The sequence below is a fragment of the Ranitomeya variabilis genome, chromosome 5, assembly GCF_051348905.1.
Source record: "Ranitomeya variabilis isolate aRanVar5 chromosome 5, aRanVar5.hap1, whole genome shotgun sequence".
NCBI lineage: Eukaryota > Metazoa > Chordata > Amphibia > Anura > Dendrobatidae > Ranitomeya > Ranitomeya variabilis.
In genome coordinates, this window is record NC_135236.1 from 562417732 (window position 1) to 562440034 (window position 22303).

Sequence of the window (22303 nt, forward strand, 5' to 3'; positions counted from 1 at the left end):
GCATACAGTAGAGTGATGATAGCATCTTCTCTAACATGAATTCACAGCATCTGTTAATTCATGATACCATCAATGAAATATAGCTTCTCATCACCAACAGTACTCATGCAGGCACACATGAGAACATTGCCACCACCATATTTCACTGTGGACAATGTGCATTTAGAAAAATGTCTACCATTACTATTATGAAATTGATGTGCGTTTTTCAACTTATATTAAAATATATAATTATATATTTAGTATAGTCTATTATAAGATATTGGGTGTCATGCACATGTGACATAGGACTTGTAGTTATACCGCATGCATGGATCTATAATTCAAATATGTATTGCACTGAAATATCCTTTCATCTTGCCCAAAGTGTGCATCTTTAACAGAATAAGTCTTACTTTGTGGTAAAATCAAACATTGGGCTAAATAAAAAGATATTTTAGTCTTCTAATGAGACATCAACATATTTACAGGGTTGCGAACCATGTACCATGTGCTTGACTCATGGTGCTTTAATAGATTTGATCCACTGCTCACACAGCACGTCTGTACAATCTCTAAATGTTCCGCGTAAGCGACGTAGCGGGGAGCACATGTGCACACACTGTGAAGAACACCGACAAATAGGTGTGTGCAGTGAGCAAAGTAGTATGTACCTCAAATTAAACAGGTTTGCACTTTTGTATATAAATTGTATATAAATTTGATGTTTGTCACTTCATGCTAATGACCTAGTGAAGGGGGCAGTGTGATATTAAAACACATAGTCCCAAATAAAGCTTTTTTGGAACCTGACGATCATTTAGACTTTAGGCATTTCACTGGCAGTGTATTCATAATCAATTAGTTTTGCCCCATATATGCTGTGCTATCTGTGCATCTGTTTTTGTAAATCAACAACATTATTTCATGACAGATGATTGATTTCCTGCTGCCCAGTCAATATACATTTTTTTATCATGTTTTAGCCACCTACACCTGAAGACCTGTCTATTGTGTGTTTTACCAGTGGAACAACAGGTGAGTAATTAGAGATTCACGCTTTAATAGAGATGAATGAATCAGTTGGATGGAAATCAAATTAGAGTCTGATTTTATGAAATTTGCTGGTTTTGGCAAATTTGAAAGCTTTATGATTCAATTAACGCGAATTGCCGAAAAATGTCCGCCACTTTTTACATGTTGCAGGACAATGTATCTTCCACAGAAGGCTGACATGACAAGAGTTGCGACCACGTGAGCTTCCGATAATAAATTGCAGCTATCACATCACATTGTATAGCGCAACCAATCAAGAGGGACTATAATAGCCTATATAAAAGCCTAAACAGGAAATTCAGCAGCCATTTTAGGGGGATTTTAGGATAGTGAGAGTTTGTCAAAATTCAGAATGTAGCAATAGAGACTGCTAAACACAACAATGTCAGGTCACCGCTGGGAACAGTGGCACCAATATTGCTGGAACAGCGCCACTGCAGGAGGTGAGTGTTCACCTTTTTTAATTTGACTCAATAAGTCGGGAATGTTCAGTAGTGGACAACCCCTTTCAAGACCTATCCTGTACAGATTACCTTGGAAACTTGCCTTTAAGTGGCAAGACTAAAAGACTTAAGAGTTGATTGGCATATTACATTAAGACATTTCCTACTACTAACAAATTTCATACTTGAACCCCAGAGGCGTATGTGTTGAGGCGGTACATACATTTTATATCAGGATTACATTGTCATTTGGATTAATATTTGCTTTCTATTGCAGGCAATCCCAAAGGTGCCATGCTGACCCACGGCAACGTAGTAGCTGACTTCTCTGGCTTTTTGAAAGTGACAGAGGTGAATACTTTGGAAAGTGATTTAGGCCTGGGTAACACCAGACTTGAGCACTCACTACTTGTTAATCTGGCGTCTTACACATACAATATTCCGTATACACAATTTGTATTAATATCTTTATTGAAAACTTCCCACAGTTAATACTCCCTTAACCCTTTGACATAACAGAGGCATATGCTTTCAGTTTTCCTGTGATGGTAGGAGACTATATACAAACATTCCTAGGCACCAACGTAGTCATGATACCACTATATGGTAACGTAGTCAACTTTCCCAAACCGTACCAGAGCAAGATTTGAAGAGCAGGTTCAAATTTCACCTTTACATGATCAGTGATCCCCTAAAACCTTGGTTTAGTTTCTGATTTAGAGTGATAGCAGGATACAGGATGCTTAATTGCAGGATGCAGGCTGCTTTATTGCAGAATATAGGTTCCTTTATTGCAGAATGTAAGTTTCCAGTCTCATTCTGCAGACATATTAACAAGCTCCTGCGGGCAGGGGTAGATCTCAAGGAATATTTGTGATAATAAGGATATATGGTTGTGTTTGATTATTTGTGGAGGACGTCTTTCACAATTTAATACTAAATCCTTATGTAAGTATATACAGGGAGCTGTGTGCCATAAAGTAATATAGGACTACACAGACTAACTACATCACATGGAAACAGGAACCTTTAACTTAGAAACCTAGCCAAAAAATATTATTGCACTCAGTAGCTGCTCCTATAATTATGGAGCACCTCATCAATATGACACCATGAAAGCAAAAGTCTTCACTAACAATTCTTGTAGGTCTGCTACATTTAAATTGGGATTTGTCTATGTATGACATTCACATTACACATAATGTTTCTGGCTCCCACATTTCTCAGTGTAAAGAGAGGGTCATCAGTACATTACAAAAATACAAGCGCTATAAATGGTCCTGTCGTTGGTATTTGTCTAAATATAGTGTCACTTGCAAATAAAATAATAGATCATGAGTCATAAGAGTATCAAGGCACTTTACACTACAATATATGTAGACTTTGACATATAGAAGAAATCAACATCCATTTTTGTGCTGTTAAGACTCCCATGGTTTTAGTTAAGCAAGAAAAGCTTCTAAATTCATATATTTGTATGTAAAACACAGCGTTAAAAAAAATGAACATCTGTTTGGGTGTACTGTATGTGCATAAAAAGCCTGAGTCTTGTATATTGCATTCACCCCACAGTCTTAAAGTATACTAGATAGACATTAAGACACATATATAAGGTTTTGTTTAAAGCTTTACCTTTTAATAACATTTATGTAAATGGTGGCAGTGCATTGATCAGTCGCATTAATCTTCAACTACAGGTCCTTCTCAAAAAATTAGCATATAGTGTTAAATTTCATTATTTACCATAATGTAATGATTACAATTAAACTTTCATATATTATAGATTCATTATCCACCAACTGAAATTTGTCAGGTCTTTTATTGTTTTAATACTGATGATTTTGGCATACAACTCCTGATAACCCAAAAAACCTGTCTCAATAAATTAGCATATTTCACCCGACCAATCAAATAAAAGTGTTTTTTAATACCAAACAAAAAAACCATCAAATAATAATGTTCAGTTATGCACTCAATACTTGGTCGGGAATCCTTTGGCAGAAATGACTGCTTCAATGCGGCGTGGCATGGAGGCAATCAGCCTGTGACACTGCTGAGATGTTATGGAGGCCCAGGATGCTTCAATAGCGGCCTTAAGCTCATCCAGAGTGTTGGGTCTTGCGTCTCTCAACTTTCTCTTCACAATATCCCACAGATTCTCTATGGGGTTCAGGTCAGGAGAGTTGGCAGGCCAATTGAGCACAGTAATACCATGGTCAGTAAACCATTTACCAGTGGTTTTGGCACTGTGAGCAGGTGCCAGGTCGTGCTGAAAAATGAAATCTTCATCTCCATAAAGCATTTCAGCCGATGGAAGCATGAAGTGCTCCAAAATCTCCTGATAGCTAGCTGCATTGACCCTGCCCTTGATGAAACACAGTGGACCAACACCAGCAGCTGACATGGCACCCCACACCATCACTGACTGTGGGTACTTGACACTGGACTTCAGGCATTTTGGCATTTCCTTCTCCCCAGTCTTCCTCCAGACTCTGGCACCTTGATTTCCGAATGACATGCAAAATTTGCTTTCATCAGAAAAAAGTACTTGGGACCACTTAGCAACAGTCCAGTGCTGCTTCTCTGTAGCCCAGGTCAGGCGCTTCTGCCGCTGTTTATGGTTCAAAAGTGGCTTTACCTGGGGAATGCGGCACCTGTAGCCCATTTCCTGCACACGCCTGTGCACGGTGGCTCTGGATGTTTCCACACCAGACTCAGTCCACTGCTTCCTCAGGTTCCCCAAGGTCTGGAATCGGTCCTTCTCCACAATCTTCCTCAGGGTCCGGTCACCTCTTCTCGTTGTACAGCGTTTTCTGCCACATTGTTTCCTTCCAACAGACTTACCATTGAGGTGCCTTGATACAGCACTCTGGGAACAGCCTATTTGTTGAGAAATTTCTTTCTGGGTCTTACCCTCTTGCTTGAGGGTGTCAATGATGGCCTTCTTGACATCTGTCAGGTCGCTAGTCTTACCCATGATGGGGGTTTTGAGTAATGAACCAGGCAGGGAGTTTTTAAAAGCCTCAGGTATCTTTTGCATGTGTTTAGAGTTAATTAGTTGATTCTGAAGATTAGGGTAATAGGTCATTTAGAGAACCTTTTCTTGATATGCTAATTTATTGAGACAGGTTTTTTGGGTTATCAGGAGTTGTATGCCAAAATCATCAGTATTAAAACAATAAAAGACCTGACAAATTTCAGTTGGTGGATAATGAATCTATAATATATGAAAGTTTAATTGTAATCATTACATTATGGTAAATAATGAAATTTAACACTATATGCTAATTTTTTGAGAAGGACCTGTAGTACCACGGACACATGCTCTTGATGGAAATCGGCCCACCCTCAGTGCACTTACACTCTCATTTAGGCCCCCTTCACATGTTAGTGTCTCCAGTACGCGTGGTGACAGTTTTCACACGTGCTGGAGACATTTACATCCATGCACCCATTGTAATCTATGGGGACCATGTGTCATGTCACCCACACATAGACATTTTCATTTTTTTCAGCAGCATGGATGTCAGTGTGTCCCACTCACTTACACACAGATGACATAAAGTGGGACATCCCTGTGGCGTCCATGTGACACGTCCCGGAATAGAATGCAGAATAGAAATGACAGATGTTTAAGTGTTAAATACATTCAAAATAGAGATAGATATGGGGTAAATAGATAGATAGCTATTCATGAGCTATATAATTAGTGACTTGCGTGTGTAGGTTACTGTAATTGTATTACCTAATAAATAAATAATGAAAAAATATGATGTGGGATCCCCCCCCATTTTTGACAAACAGAAAAGGTAAAGCAGATAGCTGCAGGCTGATATTATCAGGCTGGGAAGGTCCATGGTTTTTGAGTCCATCCCAACCTAAAAATGCCAGCCCGCAGCCACCCCAGAATTGGCGCATCCATTACATGCGCCAATTCTGGCACTTTGCCCGGCTCTTCCCGATTGCCCTAGTGCGTTGGCAATTGGGGTAATAGTATTGGGGTCTATCAAACACCCCCATTACTAACCCAGTAGTAAAAGAACAAAAAAAGAGAAGGAAGGATATGCACACTAGTGAGATCAGCCAACCATAATATATTTTATTGGCAAATCACTACAAAAGAGGCAACAAGAAGGACATACAATTAAAAACATTTAAAAAACCCAATGGACCAACCTAGAACCCCCAGGACAGACACAGATGTAAAAACGGGCCAGCATGGCAATATATAAAGTGATGCAAGCAAAACATATACAAAAATATATATAAAGTTAACTATACAGCAAATTACACACAGGTAAAAGATGGAAATAATCACTATCCCGTGCTGCCAGCTGACCTAGGCCATATACCACCAGCGGAATACCCAAGCGGTATGTATACTGATACATAAGGGGCACGATTTCACAACCTTCCCCTGATGAAGACGCTCTAGCAGCATCGATACGCGTGGGGCCTTGATCCCCCTGTGAACTTCTTTTGGTAACCTCTATATGCACTTTAGCCTGGCTACTTGCACATATTTATGTGCACCTACCGCTTGGGTATTCTTAAAGGGATTACTGCTACTTCTTCTCCGCTATTTGGACAACATTCCACAGCGGTTGGGGTTAGGGTAACCACTTGGTGACGTAATTCATAGTGCATTAGTATTTAGGCAGGACTTAGGCATATTATATGCTATAGAAATAGTGTTATTCATTTTGATATTCTGTCTATATTCCTGCTTGTTTGAATGGGTGACCAGTATACACACGGGCTGGTGGTATATGGCCTAGGTCAGCTGGCAGCACGGGATAGTGATTATTTCCATCTTTTACCTGTGTGTAATTTGCTGTATAGTTAACTTTATATATATTTTTATAAACAACTAATCCCACCTTTATTAATGTGAGAAGAATGAAGCGATCCCATATATAAAATCAATATTTATTGATGTAAATTTAAAAACTCACAAAATAAAAAAGCAAAATTACCGTAGGGGACACCATAGTAACAGGCAATTCATCAATAAATCATAAATAACCATTTAACAATATCGGTGGTTAACTACACTAAGGCAGCAATCTAATTTACCAATCAATGCTCAGTGACATCATGAACCCAAAAAGGTGGTCTATTAGTACAAATAATCCCTCACACTTACGCTGCCATTAAACAATATATAACTTGAGTGTTAGCCAAATGGCTTAATATACAGGCAGTACTATATAATGTGAGATACTTAGAGACCACCCAATAAAGCCGCCAAAGAACAGAATAAGAATCCACTCAACGATAGTCTAAAGGAAATAAAGCATATTACCTTGTGATAATGGCGTCCCCTCACCCCCATATATTTATATATATTTTTGTATATGTTTTGCTTGCATCACTTTATATATTGCCATGCTGGCCCGTTTTTACATCTGTGTCTGTCCTGGGGGATCTAGGTTGGTCCATTGGGTTTTTTAAATGTTTTTAATTGTATGTCCTTCTTGTTGCCTCTTTTGTAGTGATTTGTTAATAGAATTCATTATGGTTGGCTGATCCCACTAGTGTGCATATCTTTCCTTCTTTTTTTTTGTTCTTGTACTTTGTTATATGCACATGGTTGATCCCTGTGTTATTAGTTTGTGCGGTGCCCGCTATTTTTTGTTTTTGTTAACCCAGTAGTAAAAAAAACCAAACACGTATACAACAAAAACAACAACTTTTGTTTAACTAAAGACTCAGCCACATTATCCCTGGTTCACCAATTTTTTTTGCGGAAAAAGTTCCATGCATTCTAAAATAATCCACTGAATCCGACATAGTCCTGATATGAATGCCTGAAAAACATAAAAAGTGTGAAATAAACACAAAAGACTGTACATCATTCACCAATTTATTAGAAAAAATGTTCCCAACTGGGCCCAATTTAGGCCACATTCCCCAAATCTGGCAACTGTGAATTGCAGTAAAGTTACTGCCATTCTTACAGATGCTGGGTACTAACAACAACACTCACCGTCGGTTTTACTATATACAGTAGAGAACATGTTAAATAAAAAACTAATGTGAAATTGCACTTTTTTTTGCAATTTCAAAGCACATGGAATTTTTTTCACATTTTCCAGTGCATCACATGATAAAATGAATGGTGTTATTCAAAAGTATAACTCGTCCCACAAAAAATTAGCCCTCATACGCCTATGTGGATGGAAAATTTAAAAAGTTATGACCCTTGGAAAACGGGGAGGAAAAAATGAAAACAAAAAATGGAAATTGGCCGCGGCCTGAGGGGGTTCATGAACTCCTCTTAATGAATCCAGAGTGCGCCTCGTAATGAATCAGCAGCGTCTGACTCCAGCAGGCCCCTAATCAAGAATAGAATGAAAAAAATGCCGGTCTTGGTGAATCGGGGCCTACATGTACAGTTATGGGCATCTTTTTACACTAGATATAGACTATACTGAGTCCTGGAAAAAGGACTTGTTAGCTCTCCAGGGTGCCTGCTTTAGTTCAAAATTGTGTGTCCCATAATTTAAACGTCCTGGAACATTTGTCATTAGACCTTTGGGTTGGGCTGGTCCTCTGTTATTCCTATTAGAAATGTATCGGTGAGGAAACAACTGAGTGCACCAGTAATATCTCTGCCCAGTATGCCATTGTAGTCACTACTCCGAGTGTCAGACTGCGTAGGGACACACCCCATTGACAATGGCAACTACCATTTGTCTATTTAGGCACACATTTCGAGAAGGAATATCAGAAGAATGTGACAGTGAACAGTTGTAAGAAAAAGTGCAGTAGAATTGTTCTGTCATTGGCAATGTCAGCATTTACTAAAGCAGTCAGGAGAGCCAGCAGGGCCTTTCTAAATAAATCAGAATGCTTCTAACATTAACATTCAATTGTAGGACAGGCTCTGTTAGAAGAAGGGAAGGTCATCAAAATGTATCCTACCTTATTCTAGAGTCTGCTGAGTCAGTGACCAAGGGCAAGTATTATGTCCTCCAGCAGCCCAATGAATTAATGATGAATTCAAATCCTTCTCTATTCAAAATATTATCATACTTATGGGTTTTAGACCAAGACGTCCAAAATTCAAAGCTTAATGATGCTATTAAGACTCTGAATAATGTCTGTCTTCCTGGCATTCTGACTAATGGTACTGAGCAAGTACAGCTATGTGCTCTCCAGAAAGTCTTCCCATTTGTCAAATAAGAAACCATTTTGCATCTTGTGTTTTTACACCAAAAACTCTGTAAGAGCAATGTAATAGGTCAAGGTTCATTATTTGATCGGCTACCTGTAGATTAGAAAACATTATCTCTGCATCATACTTCAAGTTGCTGATTTACAGTACTAAATTCCATTTTATGTTATCCCATAAATACCATCTAATAGCACTGCATGGTCTGAAATTTAAAAAATGATCTCTACAGTGTTTGTGGGTGTTTTCATGACCCAGTATCAGCACGGGTTTACTAGGGACCGTTCATGTCAGACTAATTTGATCAGCTTCTATGAAGAGGTAAGTTCCGGACTGGACCAAGGGAACCCAGTGGACGTAGTGTATATGGACTTTTCAAAAGCTTTTGATACGGTGCCACACAAAAGGTTGATACATAAAATGAGAATAATGGGGATAGGGGAAAATATGTGTAAGTGGGTTAAGAGCTGGCTCAGGGATAGGAAACAAAGGGTGGTTATTAATGGAGCACACTCGGACTAGGTCGCGGTTAGTAGTGGGGTACCAAAGGGGTCAGTATTGGGCCCTCTTCTTTTTAACATATTTATTAATGACCTTGTAGGGTACATTCAGAGCAGAATTTCAATATTTGCAGATGACATTAAACTCTGCAGGGTAATCAATACAGAGGAGGACAATTTTATTACAGGATGATTTATGTAAACTAGAAGCTTGGGCTGATAAATGGCAAATGAGCTTTAATGGGGATAAATGTAAGGTCGTGCACTTGGGTAGAAGTAATAAGATGAATAACTATGTGCTTAATTCTAAAACTCTGGGCAAAACCATCAATGAAAAACACCTGGGTGCATGGGTGGATGACAAACTCATATTCAGTGGCCAGTGTCAGGCCGCTGCTACAAAGGCAAATAAAATAATGGGATGCATTAAAAAGAGGCATAGATGCCTCGACCACACTTAGAATACTGTGCACAGTTCTGGTCTCCGGTGTATAAGAAAGACATAGCTGAACTGGTGCGGGTGCAGAGAAGAGTGACCAAGGTTATTACAGGACTGTGGGGTCTGCAATACCAAGATAGATTATTACACTTGGGGCTATTTAGTTTGGAAAAATGACTAAGGGGTGATCTTATTTTAATGTACAAATATATGAGGGGACAGTACAAAGACCTTTCTGATGATCTTTTTAATCATAGACCTGAGACAGGGACAAGGGGGCATCCTCTACATCTGGAGGAAAGAAGGTTTAGGCATAATAACAGGCGCGGGTTCTTTACTGTAAGAGCAGTGAGACTATGGAACTCTCTGCCGTATGATGTTGTAATGAGTGATTCATTACTTAAATTTAAGAGGGGACAGGATACCTTTCTGGAAAAGTATAATGTTACAGGGTATATACACTAGATTCCTTGATAGGGCGTTGATCCAGGGAACTAGTCTGATTGCCGTATGTGGAGTCGGGAAGGAATTTTTTTCCCCAAAGTGGAGCTTACTATTTGCCACATGGGTTTTTTTTGCCTTCCTCTGGATCAACATGTTAGGGCATGTTAGGTTAGGCTATGGGTTGAACTAGATGGACTTAAAATCTTCCTTCAACCTTAATAACTATGTTACAGCAACAGGAAACAAAGTGTGCAGGATTTCGGTGCAGGCGAACAATATTCCAAAAGGGAGATGAATTAGTTACTGTATTGGCCCCATGCAATGTGGCGCCTTCATGGGACATACAAAATATATGCAACTGGTACAGACAAGTGGCTCACCAGAGACATGTCTGGGTCATATGAGAAAAAATAAGCGTATTCAGATCAACACAGAAGTGGCCTCATTGGGTCACATGGATTAATTTTGACAGAAAGCAGCATTCACTGATAAAGTGCATACAGATATAATTATTTATTTTTATTTTACATAGCACCATCACAATCCACAGCATTTTACATATATCAGCATCATTGGGACTCACCATCTATCAGTATGTTTTTGGAGTGTGGGAGGAAACTGGAAAATCCATGTAGACACTGGGAGAACATACAAACTCCTTGCAGATGGTTTCCTTGGTGGGATTTGAACCAAGGACACCAGTTGTGCAAAATAAGTGCTGCTAACTAATCACTGAGCCACTATGCTTCCATAAAAATGAATACGCGCAATGTGCACAGTTTAAATACTAATACAACATTATAAGGCAATTATTTCAATCCAAGGTTATTTCAGGGGTATCTTCGGCCATTGTCACGTTTAGCCATGCAACTACGGCAAACTCCATTTCAGTCTGCTCATAGATGATTTCCATTAGTGTACCTAAAGTAGAAATTGAATATTAGTCAAGATATCGAAATGTGAAGCTTTCCCCTTTCCTACCTATAAGTTCTTCTCACTAAATTAGAATATCATAAAAAAGTTAATTTATTTCAGTACTTTAATACAAAAAGCGAAACTCATATATTAAAGAGTCATTACAGAGTGATCTATTTCAAGTGTTTATTTCTGTTAATGTTGATGATTATGGCTTACACCCAATAAAAACCCAAAAGTCATTATCTCAGTAAATTAGAATACTTTATAACACCAGCTTGAAAAATGATTTTAAATTCCAAAATGTTGGCCTACTGAAATGTCAGCTGCGCTGACTTTGGTCTTGATAAAACACAGTGGACCTACACCAGCAGATGACATGGCTCCCCAAACCATCACTGATTGTGGAAACTTCACACTACACCTCAAGCAGCTTGGATTGTGTGCCTCTCCACTCTTCCTCCAGAATCTGGGATCTTGATTTACAATTGAAATGCAAAATGTACTTTTTTCTGCAAACAACACCTTGGATCACTGATCAACAGTCCAGTTATTTTTCTCCTTGACCCAGGTAAGATGCTTCTGGCATTGTCTATTGGTCATGAGTGGCTTGACACAAGGAATGCGACACTTGTAGCACATGTCCTGGATACATCTGTGTGTGGTGGCTTTTGAAGCAATGACTCTAGCAGCAGTCCATTCCTTGTGAATCTCCCCCAAATTATTGAATGGCCTTTTCTTTACAATCTTTCAAGGTTGTGGTTATCCCGGTTGCACCTTTTTCTATCACACTTTTTCCTTTCACTCAACTTTCCAGTAATATGTTTGGATACAGCACTCTGTAAACAGCCAGCTTCTTTAGAAATGACCTTTTGTGGCTTAGCCCCCTTGTGGAGTGTGTCATTGACTGCCTTCTGGACATCTGTCAAGTCAGCAGTCTTCCCCATGATTGTGGAGCCTACTGAAACAGACTAAGGGACCTTTTTAAATGCCTAGGAAGTCTTTGCAGGTGTTTTTTGATAATTATTCTAATTTACTGAGATAATGACTTTGGGGTTTTCATTGGCTGTAAGCCATAATCATCAACATTAACAGAAGTAAACACTTGAAATAGATAACTCTGTTTGTAATGGCTCTATATAATATATGAGTTTCACTTTTTGTATTGAAGAAATGAAATAAACTAACTTTTTGTGAGATGCACTTGTAAAGCTTCTTTTAAGTAGTAATGGGAGTAGGGGTTCTTCAGAGAATAGTACATTTAAATTATAATCCCACCAGAAGGTTGATCTAATTTAAATGTTAGTTCCAGAAAAATAAGCAAATTACACACGTTCTCCATAAGCATTTGTATCTTCTTTGATTAGATCTACACAATAATGATGAATGCCCTATGACTGAGGACAATTAACTACAATGATTCCTCTTGATGAATAATAGAAATATGGTATAATATCTTTTGCAAAGTACCGCTCAAATTGTATTGAACAATGATCCTCTAGAAGGGTGGTCCTCCCAAAGAGACCAATATACATAGGATAATGGAAAATACAAAATCTTAGATAGACAATGGCCTTCTTAGAAAGATGGAAAAATGCCACTAGAAATATTGAAAAGCAGACTCTTAAAGGCATTTATTAGACTCCTAGTACTGGTATTAATGATATTTGTGTAATATCTAAATGCTCCATGTATGTTGGATGTTACATTCTCCCTGCTCTCTATCCCTGTGGCTAACAGACTAGTCCGGAACTGCTGTCAATAATTTCTACTGGGATCATGCCCACAGTGTTGTAACTGATATCTCAACATGTGAAGGGAGGCAGAGAAGACCCTCTTCTCTAACTCCCTACACATGCTGGAGTGTCAGTTACACCACTGTGGGCATGATCCCAGGGCGCTGTAGAAATTATTGACAGCAGTTCTGGACTAGACGACTGCCCACAAGCCAGGAGAGCAGTATAAATTTAACAAGAGTCGCCATTAGTGTTGAGCGACACTGTCCGATACTTGAAAGTATCGGTATCGGAAAGTATCGGCCGATACCGGCAAAGTATCGGATCTAATCCGATACCGATACCCGATACCAATACAAGTCAATGGGACTCAAGTATCGGACGGTATCCCTGATGGTTCCCAGGGTCTGAAGGAGAGGAAACTCTCCTTCAGGCCCTGGGATCCATATCAATGTGTAAAATAAAGAATTAAAATAAAAAATATTGCTATACTCACCTCTCCGACGCAGCGTGGACCTCACCGAGGGAACCGGCAGCGTTCTTTGCTTAAAATGCGCGCGTTTACTGCCTTCCGTGACGTCACGGCTTCTGATTGGTCGCGTGCCGCCCATGTGGCCGCGACGCGACCAATGACAGCAAGCCGTGATGTAATTTTCAGGCATTGATGATTTTAAAATTACGTTCCGGCTTGTGATTGGTCGCGTCGCGGTCACATGTGCGACGCGACCAATCACAAGCCGTGACGTCACGGGAGGCAGGAAACGCGCGCATTTTAAAATTACGTCACGGCTTGTGATTGGTTGGGTGCCGCCCATGTGACCGCGATGCGACCAATCACAGCAAGGCGTGACGTAATTTCCAGGTCCTGAATGCAGAATGCTGTGATTGGTCGCGTCGCGGTCACATGGGCGGCACGCAACCAATCACAAGCCGTGACGTAATTTTAAAATGCGCGCGTTTCCTGCCTCCCGTGACGGCTTGTGATTGGTCACGTCGCCCATGTGACCGCGACGCGACCAATCACAAGCCGGAACGTAATTTTAAAATCATCAATGCCTAGAATTAGGCATTGAGGACCTGAAAATTACGTCACGGCTTGCTGTGATTGGTTGCGTCGCGGCCACATGGGCGGCACGCGACCAATCAGAAGCCGTGACGTCACGGAAGGAAGTAAACGCGCGCATTTTAAGCAAAGAACGCTGCCGGTTCCCTCGGGGAGGTCCAGGCTGCGTCGGAGAGGTGAGTATAGCAATATTTTTTATTTTAATTCTTTATTTTACACATTAATGTTGTTTCGATACCGATACCCGATACCACAAAAGTATCGGATCTCGGTATCGGAATTCCGATACCCGCAAGTATCAGCCGATACCCGATATTTGCGGTATCGGAATGCTCAACACTAGTCGCCATATATGGTACGTTCTCTAAATGGGATATAGTCATCAGTGGGGTACCACAGGGATCTGTGCTAGGACAGATTCTCTTTAATCTATTAATGACCTAGTGGATGGGATTGAGAGTAAAGTGTCAGTCTTTGCTGATGACACCAAACTATGTAGGCTATTAAAATATGACCTTGACACTACAATATTGCAAAACGATCTGAATAAGATCTGAGTGGGCAAACACTTGGCAAATGAGGTTTAATGTAGATAAATGTAGAGTAATGCATCTAGGATGAAGTAATCCTATAGCTGCTTGTACATTAAATGGGAGTATACATGGGACTACAGAACAGGAGAAGGATGGGGTATTCTGGTTACAAGGAAGCTGAGTAGCAGTGCTCAATGTCAAGCAAGAGCCGCAAAAGCAAACAAGACTGTAGGGTGTATAAAAAGAGATAAAATCCTGTGATCCCAACGTATTGTTACCCCTTTATAAATCACATGTGAGACCACATCTAGAATATGGGATTCAGTTTTGGGCTCCACATTTAAAAAAGGACATTCAGAAATTAGAGTTCACATGTATAAATATGTGTGGTCAGTACAAAGGACTGGCGCATGACTTATTCCTTCCAAGAACCATAATTAGGACCAGGTGGCACTCATTACGAGTGGAAGAAAGGTGATTCTGTCAGCTAAATAGGAAAATAAAAGGGCTCTTTACAGTTAGAGCAGTCAGTAGGTAGTAATGGCAGACATTATGACAGCTTTAAAAAAAAATGGCTGGATGATTTCCTCAGTACACATAACATTGTGGGTTATAGTTAAATTAGTGATAAAATGTATAATTGGTGGTAAGGTTGAATTTGATGAACCTAGATCTTTTTTCAACTTACCGTATATACTCGAGTATAAGCCGAGATTTTCAGCCCAAATTTTTGGGCTGAAAGTGCCCCTCTCGGCTTATACTCGAGTCATGATCGGTGGTGGGGTCGGCGGGTGAGGACTGTCATATACTCACCTAGTTCCGGCGTTCCTGTCGCTCCCCCTGCCCGTCCCACGGTCTCCGGGTGCCGCAGCCTCTTCCCCTGAGCGGTCACGTGGGACCGCTCATTAGAGAAATGAATAGGCTGCTCCACCTCCCATAGGGGCGGAGCCGCCTATTCATTTCTCTAATCAGCGGTGCCGGTGACCGCTGATAGAGGAAGAGGCTGCGGCACCGAAGACCAGCTGTCCGGGGGAAGGAGCGGGACGCCGGGAGCAGGTAAGTATTACATATTCACCTGTCCTCGTTCCACACGCCGGGCGTCGCGCCATCTTCCCGGCGTCTCTCTCTCCGCACTGACTGTGCAGGTCAGAGGGCGCGATGACGCATATAGTGTGCGCGCCGCCCTCTGCCTGATCAGTCAGTACAGAGAGACGCCGGGACCGGACGTCGAGGAGCTGCAAGCAAGAGAGGTGAGTATGTGTTTTTTTTTTTATTGCAGCAGCAGCAATGGCACAGATTAATGTGGAGCATCTATGGGGCAACGGTGCAGAGCACTATATGGCACAGCTATGGGGCAACGGTGCAGAGCACTATATGGCACAGCTATGGGGCAACGGTGCAGAGCACTATATATATGGCACAGCTATGGGGCAACGGTGCAGAGCACTATATATATGGCACAGCTATGGGGCAACGGTGCAGAGCACTATATGGCACAGTTATGGGGCAACGGTGCAGAGCACTATATGGCACAGCTATGGGGCAACGGTGCAGAGCACTATATGGCACAGCTATGGGGCAACGGTGCAGAGCACTATATATATGGCACAGCTATGGGGCAACGGTGCAGAGCACTATATGGCACAGCTATGGGGCAACGGTGCAGAGCACTATATGGCACAGCTATGGGGCAACGGTGCAGAGCACTATATGGCACAGCTATGGGGCAGCGGTGGAGAGCACTATATATATGGCACAGCTATGGGGCAACGGTGCAGAGCATTATATATATGGCACAGCTATGGGGCAACGGTGCAGAGCACTATATATATGGCACAGCTATGGGGCAACGGTGCAGAGCACTATATGGCACAGCTATGGGGCAACGGTGCAGAGCACTATATATATGGCACAGCTATCTATGGGGCAACGGTGCAGAGCATTGTATATATGGCACAGCTTTATGTGGAGTATCTATGGGGCAACGGTGCAGAGCATTGTACATATGGCACAGCTTTATGTGGAGCATCTATGGGGCCATAATGAACGGTGCAGAGCATTATATGTGGCACAGCTTTATGTGGAGCATCTATGGGGCCATAATGAATGGTGCAGAGCATTATATGTGGCACAGCTTTATGTGGAGCATCTATGGGGCCATAATGAACGGTATGGCGTATCTATTTTTAATTTTGAAATTCACCGGTAGCTGCTGCATTTTCCACCCTAGGCTTATACTCGAGTCAATAAGTTTTCCCAGTTTTTTGTGGCAAAATTAGGGGGGTCGGCTTATACTCGGGTCGGCTTATACTCAAGTATATACGGTATGTAACTATGTATCATAGTTTTCAACACCCACATGAAGTGTTTAAAAACTGTCTTAAGAGCCTAATAAAGTGCTGTTAATACCTCCTTGGGGTAATATTTGCTGTCAGATTTATTCTTTACAGATTAAGATGGTTTACTGTGACTTCAGTGGTGTTTCTTTTTTCTTTGCTTTCCTACCGTACCAATGATTACGTGTGTTTTTTTTTCTTATACAATAAGTAGATCTAAATGAAATACTGTAAAGGAAACTAAAAGAAAACTAATTTCCTCCGCTTAGTTTTAAAAAAGTCTACTGCCATAAAAAAGCAAAATAAGCAATACTTATATCCACCGATCCATTCCCTTTCTGGTCCCGTTTGATACTTTACGGTTTGGACCACCCGCTAACCCAATTACTGGGCACACTGTTGACCGTCCTGAGCCAGTGATTGTACATTAAGACACCCAAAAGCAAAGCCAGAGCAAGTATGGGGGACACCTCAACACCTCTATTAACCCGTCAGTTGCTGAGTGATATTTTATAGCTCTTTGGGGGTCTCCTTTAGTACAATGAATACTTCAACTGTATTCCTTCATGAAACATGTATGATAATTCCCAGGTCAAGGTGCCAGACAACAGCAGGATACTATTGTGATGATGTGAAATAAAATAAAAGTTACAAATAATAAACGTTTTTGCTGTTTCTGCGGCACAGAATGGTTTCTTGTGCTAGTGTGTTCTCGGTGTATGTTTCCCCAATGTTACTGTTCCTGCTAACACACTTCATTGACCTTGTGGCCTAACACTGTGATGTGAATGCTGCTTTCTTCTAGCTGTCATTTTCTCTTAATAACCCCCTTCCCCTTATTGCGCCATTTTCTTCTTTATTGTTTTATGACTTTCTCGTTGTCTTCCTGTCAGTGTTTCTCTCCTTTTCTGTCTCCCACGCCCTTCACCTGCAGAAAGTGATATTTCCGAAACAGGACGATGTGCTCATCTCCTTCTTGCCTCTGGCTCACATGTTTGAGAGAGTAATCCAGGTAAGCCTCTTGCCTGATTTGACTTAGCCACGTTGGGCTGCCTGTGTTTTTTTTTCTTTCCAGAGTCAGTGGTCCCCCACATCTGAGGATGTACACATTTCCTATTTGCCCTTAGCACACATGTTTGAGAGAATGGTGCAGGTAAGGTCTATGTGTTGGTGAAAGTAGAGACACTAGCACCGAAAACTCAATGAATTTAACTGAGATGAATAAAATCCTAACTAAAAGTTGCAATCACTAATAAAGCCAATCATTATGAGAGAAACTAACAAAAAATCCTGTTATACTGATTTTTGTATGCCAAAAAATATACTTAGATATATAGAATGGTTAGATACGATCTTATTAATAGTGTATCTACAATAACACATAAAAGTGTTTATCTTCAATCAACCCGATTGATTCTATGTGTGTGGTAAGCAAAATCATTTTTAAGTGTCTATCAAAATATCTGGCATAGGATTCAGGAACTGAAGACAATGGAACATTAAGATCAAATATCTTACCAAGACTGCTTATGCCTGTCATGAAAAGAATCCTTCCCAACTTCATATGCATATAATTCAATAAGTCAATAATTCCACTTATATTCCATTGTTATTACTATTAGAGATTTTGCATTGAACCATATCTCTAAAGAGATTTCCCATATGACATTTTTTTCCGGGGTTCTCTTTAGCAATTTATTTTATTGCTGCTTTATTTTAAATTTAGCTGTACCAAGTAATTTCACCAACTTCATAGCTAGCTCTTAAAAAATTGATCTATTAAAAAATATTAGAAGAAATTCTTAGTAAGTGCATTTACAAAGTAGCCACTCACTTCAAACATACATTGAGATTAGCAATGGATTATAAAATGGGTAAGTATGGTGCATAATTATGCCTACAATTCTTTCAAAGCATTATGGCATAATTATAAAATTAATACACTTATTAAGCAACGTGTTCATGGCTCCCAAGTAGCAAAACCTAAATCGGGTGCACAACATTTTTTGGTCCAAGGACCACATTGCCACCGTCAGAAGTACATGAATGCAGCACCTGAACCACCTTCAGTACATGAAAGCAGTGAAACTCTGTCAGTATATGAATGCAGCGGCAGAACCATTCTCAATACATGAATGCAGTGAAAGAACCTCCATTAGTACTTGAATGGAGCACCAAGCTTAGTATAGTAATCAATTGTAATGTCAGGTCAGCCCCATATAGATTGGTTTTGCATGAACCTACAATTCCCAGTATGTCCTTAAAAAGGTAAGGAGGTGCAGGGAGTTGTTGTTATCAGCCATCATCTGACTGCGGACCATACAGGAACCACAGTACTGATGAGACATAGTATCACAAAAAAGATTTACATCCAGGTACCTTGTACGTAATATCTTCTCTGATTGGAATGATAATGACTTTTCATACCCAGAGCTCATCTCTCCAGATCTTTTCTCCGTCTTCAGCAGCACATCCTGACATGGTGCACTTAGAAATAAAAGCATCATTATTCTGCTCCAAAAATAAAAAATATCTCACATGCATCCTGCACAAAATAATCACTGCCCCTCTCCAAAATATCCCTCCCAAACTGCCCTTTCCAAAATATTCCACACTTCCCTTCTATAAGACACCCCCACACACACACTGCCCTTCTCCAAAATATCCCCCACTCTGCCCATCTGAATAATATCCCTCGACACTACCCCTCTATATAATATCCCCCTCACTGCCCTTCTCCAAAATATACCCCCACACTGTCCCTCTATATAATATGTCTCACACATAATAACCCCACACAACCCCCCACAGTGTCCTTGACATACTGCCCTTTTCCACATCTCCCCAAACTGCCCATTTCCAAGTCCCCACTGTCCCTCTCTATACTAATTGCCTCATAATATCCCCCTAATGTCCACAATAGCGTCCCAAATTACCGCATAATGTCCCGAATTGCCACATTATGTGCCCTCATAGTAACACAACCCTTCCCTCCTCCGGCCCATAACATTACATTTAATCTTCATCTCCTCCATGGAGCGCTTACCAGTGCCCAACATCTCCTCTCTCTGTGTGGCCCCAGCGCTGGCAACAGTATGATATTGTCAGCAGCATGCTGATCTCCTCACGCTGCTGCACGTCAGGTTGGGGCCTGTTTTGCTCCTCTGCCCCAGTCCTGGCGCCGCAGAGTTCAAATATATTTGTGACCGAAAGACTTAAATATATTTGAATATGGGAAGAAGTAGCTGGCGCATCCCAGGCAACTCCTTCGCATGTGGCCCGCAGGCCGTATATTGTGCAAGCCTGACCCAAATAAAACAAGTTTTTTGGAAATACCGTGCAATAAGTGTATTCCTTACAAATATACCTGTAATTTAACTTTACAGGGAGTTTCACTAATTCTTGACCTGCTTTTCTATACCTACTAGCTAATCAAAACAATCCCATAACACAAGAAACACAACCATCAAAACTTCATCGCATTCACTGGCATATATAGGGCTCATAGCATTGGTCGCTTTTATTTATTTGGCTTCACATCTTAAAAGAGCTTTTCTTCTTAAAGGTAACTCCACTACTTCTATATCTGCAAATCTCAACACATCAGGATTATCCTGATACACAGTGAATTGAGAAAGTATTCACCCACTTGGCATTTTTCGTGTTTTGCTACCACATTAACTGAAATTTCACAGGTTTTTTTGAGAGTTTGCATCAGTTTATGTAAAGAACTTGCCTACAACTGTGAACATTTGGTTTTCATTTTATTGTGAAGCAAACAACAAATAGGACAAAATAGCTGAAAACCTCAATGTGCAAAACTATTCAACCCCCTAAAGTCAGTACTTTGTAGAGGCTGCTTTTGCGGCAATTACAGCTGCAAGTCACTTTGTATGTCTCTATGAGATTTCCACATTTTGCCACTGAGATTTTTGCCCATTCCTCAAAGCAACACTTCTCCAGCTCCTTCAAGTTAGGCCGGAGTCACACTACCGTATAATACGGACGAGTGCTATGCTATAAAAAAAATCGCATAGCACTCGGACCAATGTTAATCTATAGGGCAGCTCCCATCATGCTTTTTTTTCTCTGCCATATTATACGTGCAAGTGAAATCGCAGCATGCTGTGATTTTCACCGTGGATCGTCCGAGACTCGCCAATGAAAGTCTATGGGTGCGAGAAAAACTCGCACACCACACGGACCATCAGTGTGACTTGTGAGAAATATGCACCAATGTCCTTTAGAAAATCCACCCGCCACCCAGTGATAAGACCACACACCAACCCCTACAGAAAGCACAGACAGGGAAAACTAAAAACGCACCACGCCGCAGACATACATTAAAACACTATAATGTGCACAGGGCAAAACAAATACAAATATAGGAAGGAAAAATATGACAAAGGATAATACACCACCAGCTTCTCCTAGACCACCACTCCAGACCGAGATCACCAGGCACAAGACACAAGCTATAATCGGCAACGCCCAAAGTCCAGAATGACTATTTAAAGGCCATGGGCGTGACCCAGCCTCCAACCCGATTACCAGCTAGATTAACCCCGGACAACCTGGATAAAGTCTAGCCGGCGCCACTGAGCGTATAGTGGACGAATGTGGAATTACCGCTGTCTGTCGGACGCCCTAGTGTGAATAGCGTCCGACATGACAGTACCCCGCCTTCTACGAGGGACCCCAGGGCCCTCACGACTTATAGGACCCAGCTTGTCCGGATGGCGGCGGTGAAACATACTGACCAGCCGGTCGCATGTATGTCCGAAACTGGTACCCAAGACCTCTCCTCCGGCCCATAACCACTCCAGTGTACCAGGTACTGTAATGTGCGACGCACTATACGAGAGTCAACCACTTTGGAGACTTCAAACTCCAAATTGCCATCCACCAATACTGGAGGTGGCATCGGCGCCGTGTCCATGGAACCCACCACCTTCTTTAAAAGAGAGCTGTGAAACACGTTGTGTATTTTATATACCGTAGGAAGCTCCAATCGGTAGGCTACCGGGTTAATGATGGCGGCGACCCTAAATGGACCAATAAACCTTGGACCCAATTTCAGGGATGGTACTTTGAGTCTTATGTTTTTTGTGGACAACCACACCCAGTCACCCACACTCAGGTCCGGACCTGGCACCCGTCTACTGTCAGCCACTCGTTTGTAACTTGCACCCACGCTAAGCAAGCGCTGTTTCACTCTCCTCCAAACGGATGACAGTTGTGCTCCTAGCTGGTCCTCCTCCGGAACGCCAGCAGAGCCACCCTGACGCAGAGTACAAAATTGAGGATGGTACCCGTAAACACAATCGTCTGGGGACTCCCCAGACGATTCCTGGCGGTGATTATTAATGGCAAACTCAGCCAAAGGAAGGAACGTCGACCACTCCTCCTGGTTGTCAGAAATAAAGCAGCGTAAGTACTGCTCCAAATTTTGGTTCATACGCTTGGTCTGACCACTTGACTGAGGATGAAACGCCGAAGAATGCGACAACTTGATCCCCAGCCGTGAGCAAAATGCTTTCCAAAACTTTGCCACAAACTGAGTACCCCTATCCGACACTATGTCAGATGGGACCCCATGAAGTCTGACCACCTCCTGCACAAAAACCTGAGCCAGAGTCTTCGCGTTAGGCAACGAAGGCAAGGACACAAAGGAAAACACTA

The 22303-nt window shown here is 41.3% G+C and overlaps 1 protein-coding gene across 6 annotated transcripts in view; it reads left to right on the plus strand.

Moving 5' to 3' along the window:
* Positions 1 to 22303, plus strand: part of ACSL6 (acyl-CoA synthetase long chain family member 6) — a 364139-nt gene that overhangs the window by 234767 nt on the left and 107069 nt on the right. For 3 of the 6 annotated variants that reach the window (XM_077265964.1, XM_077265966.1, XM_077265967.1), the window contains exons 9-11: positions 966 to 1017; positions 1756 to 1829; positions 17556 to 17633. In XM_077265964.1, coding sequence (XP_077122079.1) covers positions 966 to 1017; positions 1756 to 1829; positions 17556 to 17633 — 204 coding nt within the window. Of the gene's footprint in view, positions 1 to 965; positions 1018 to 1755; positions 1830 to 17555; positions 17634 to 17696; positions 17775 to 22303 lie in introns of all 6 variants that reach the window. The other 3 variants (XM_077265965.1, XM_077265968.1, XM_077265970.1) reach the window with 2 other exon arrangements.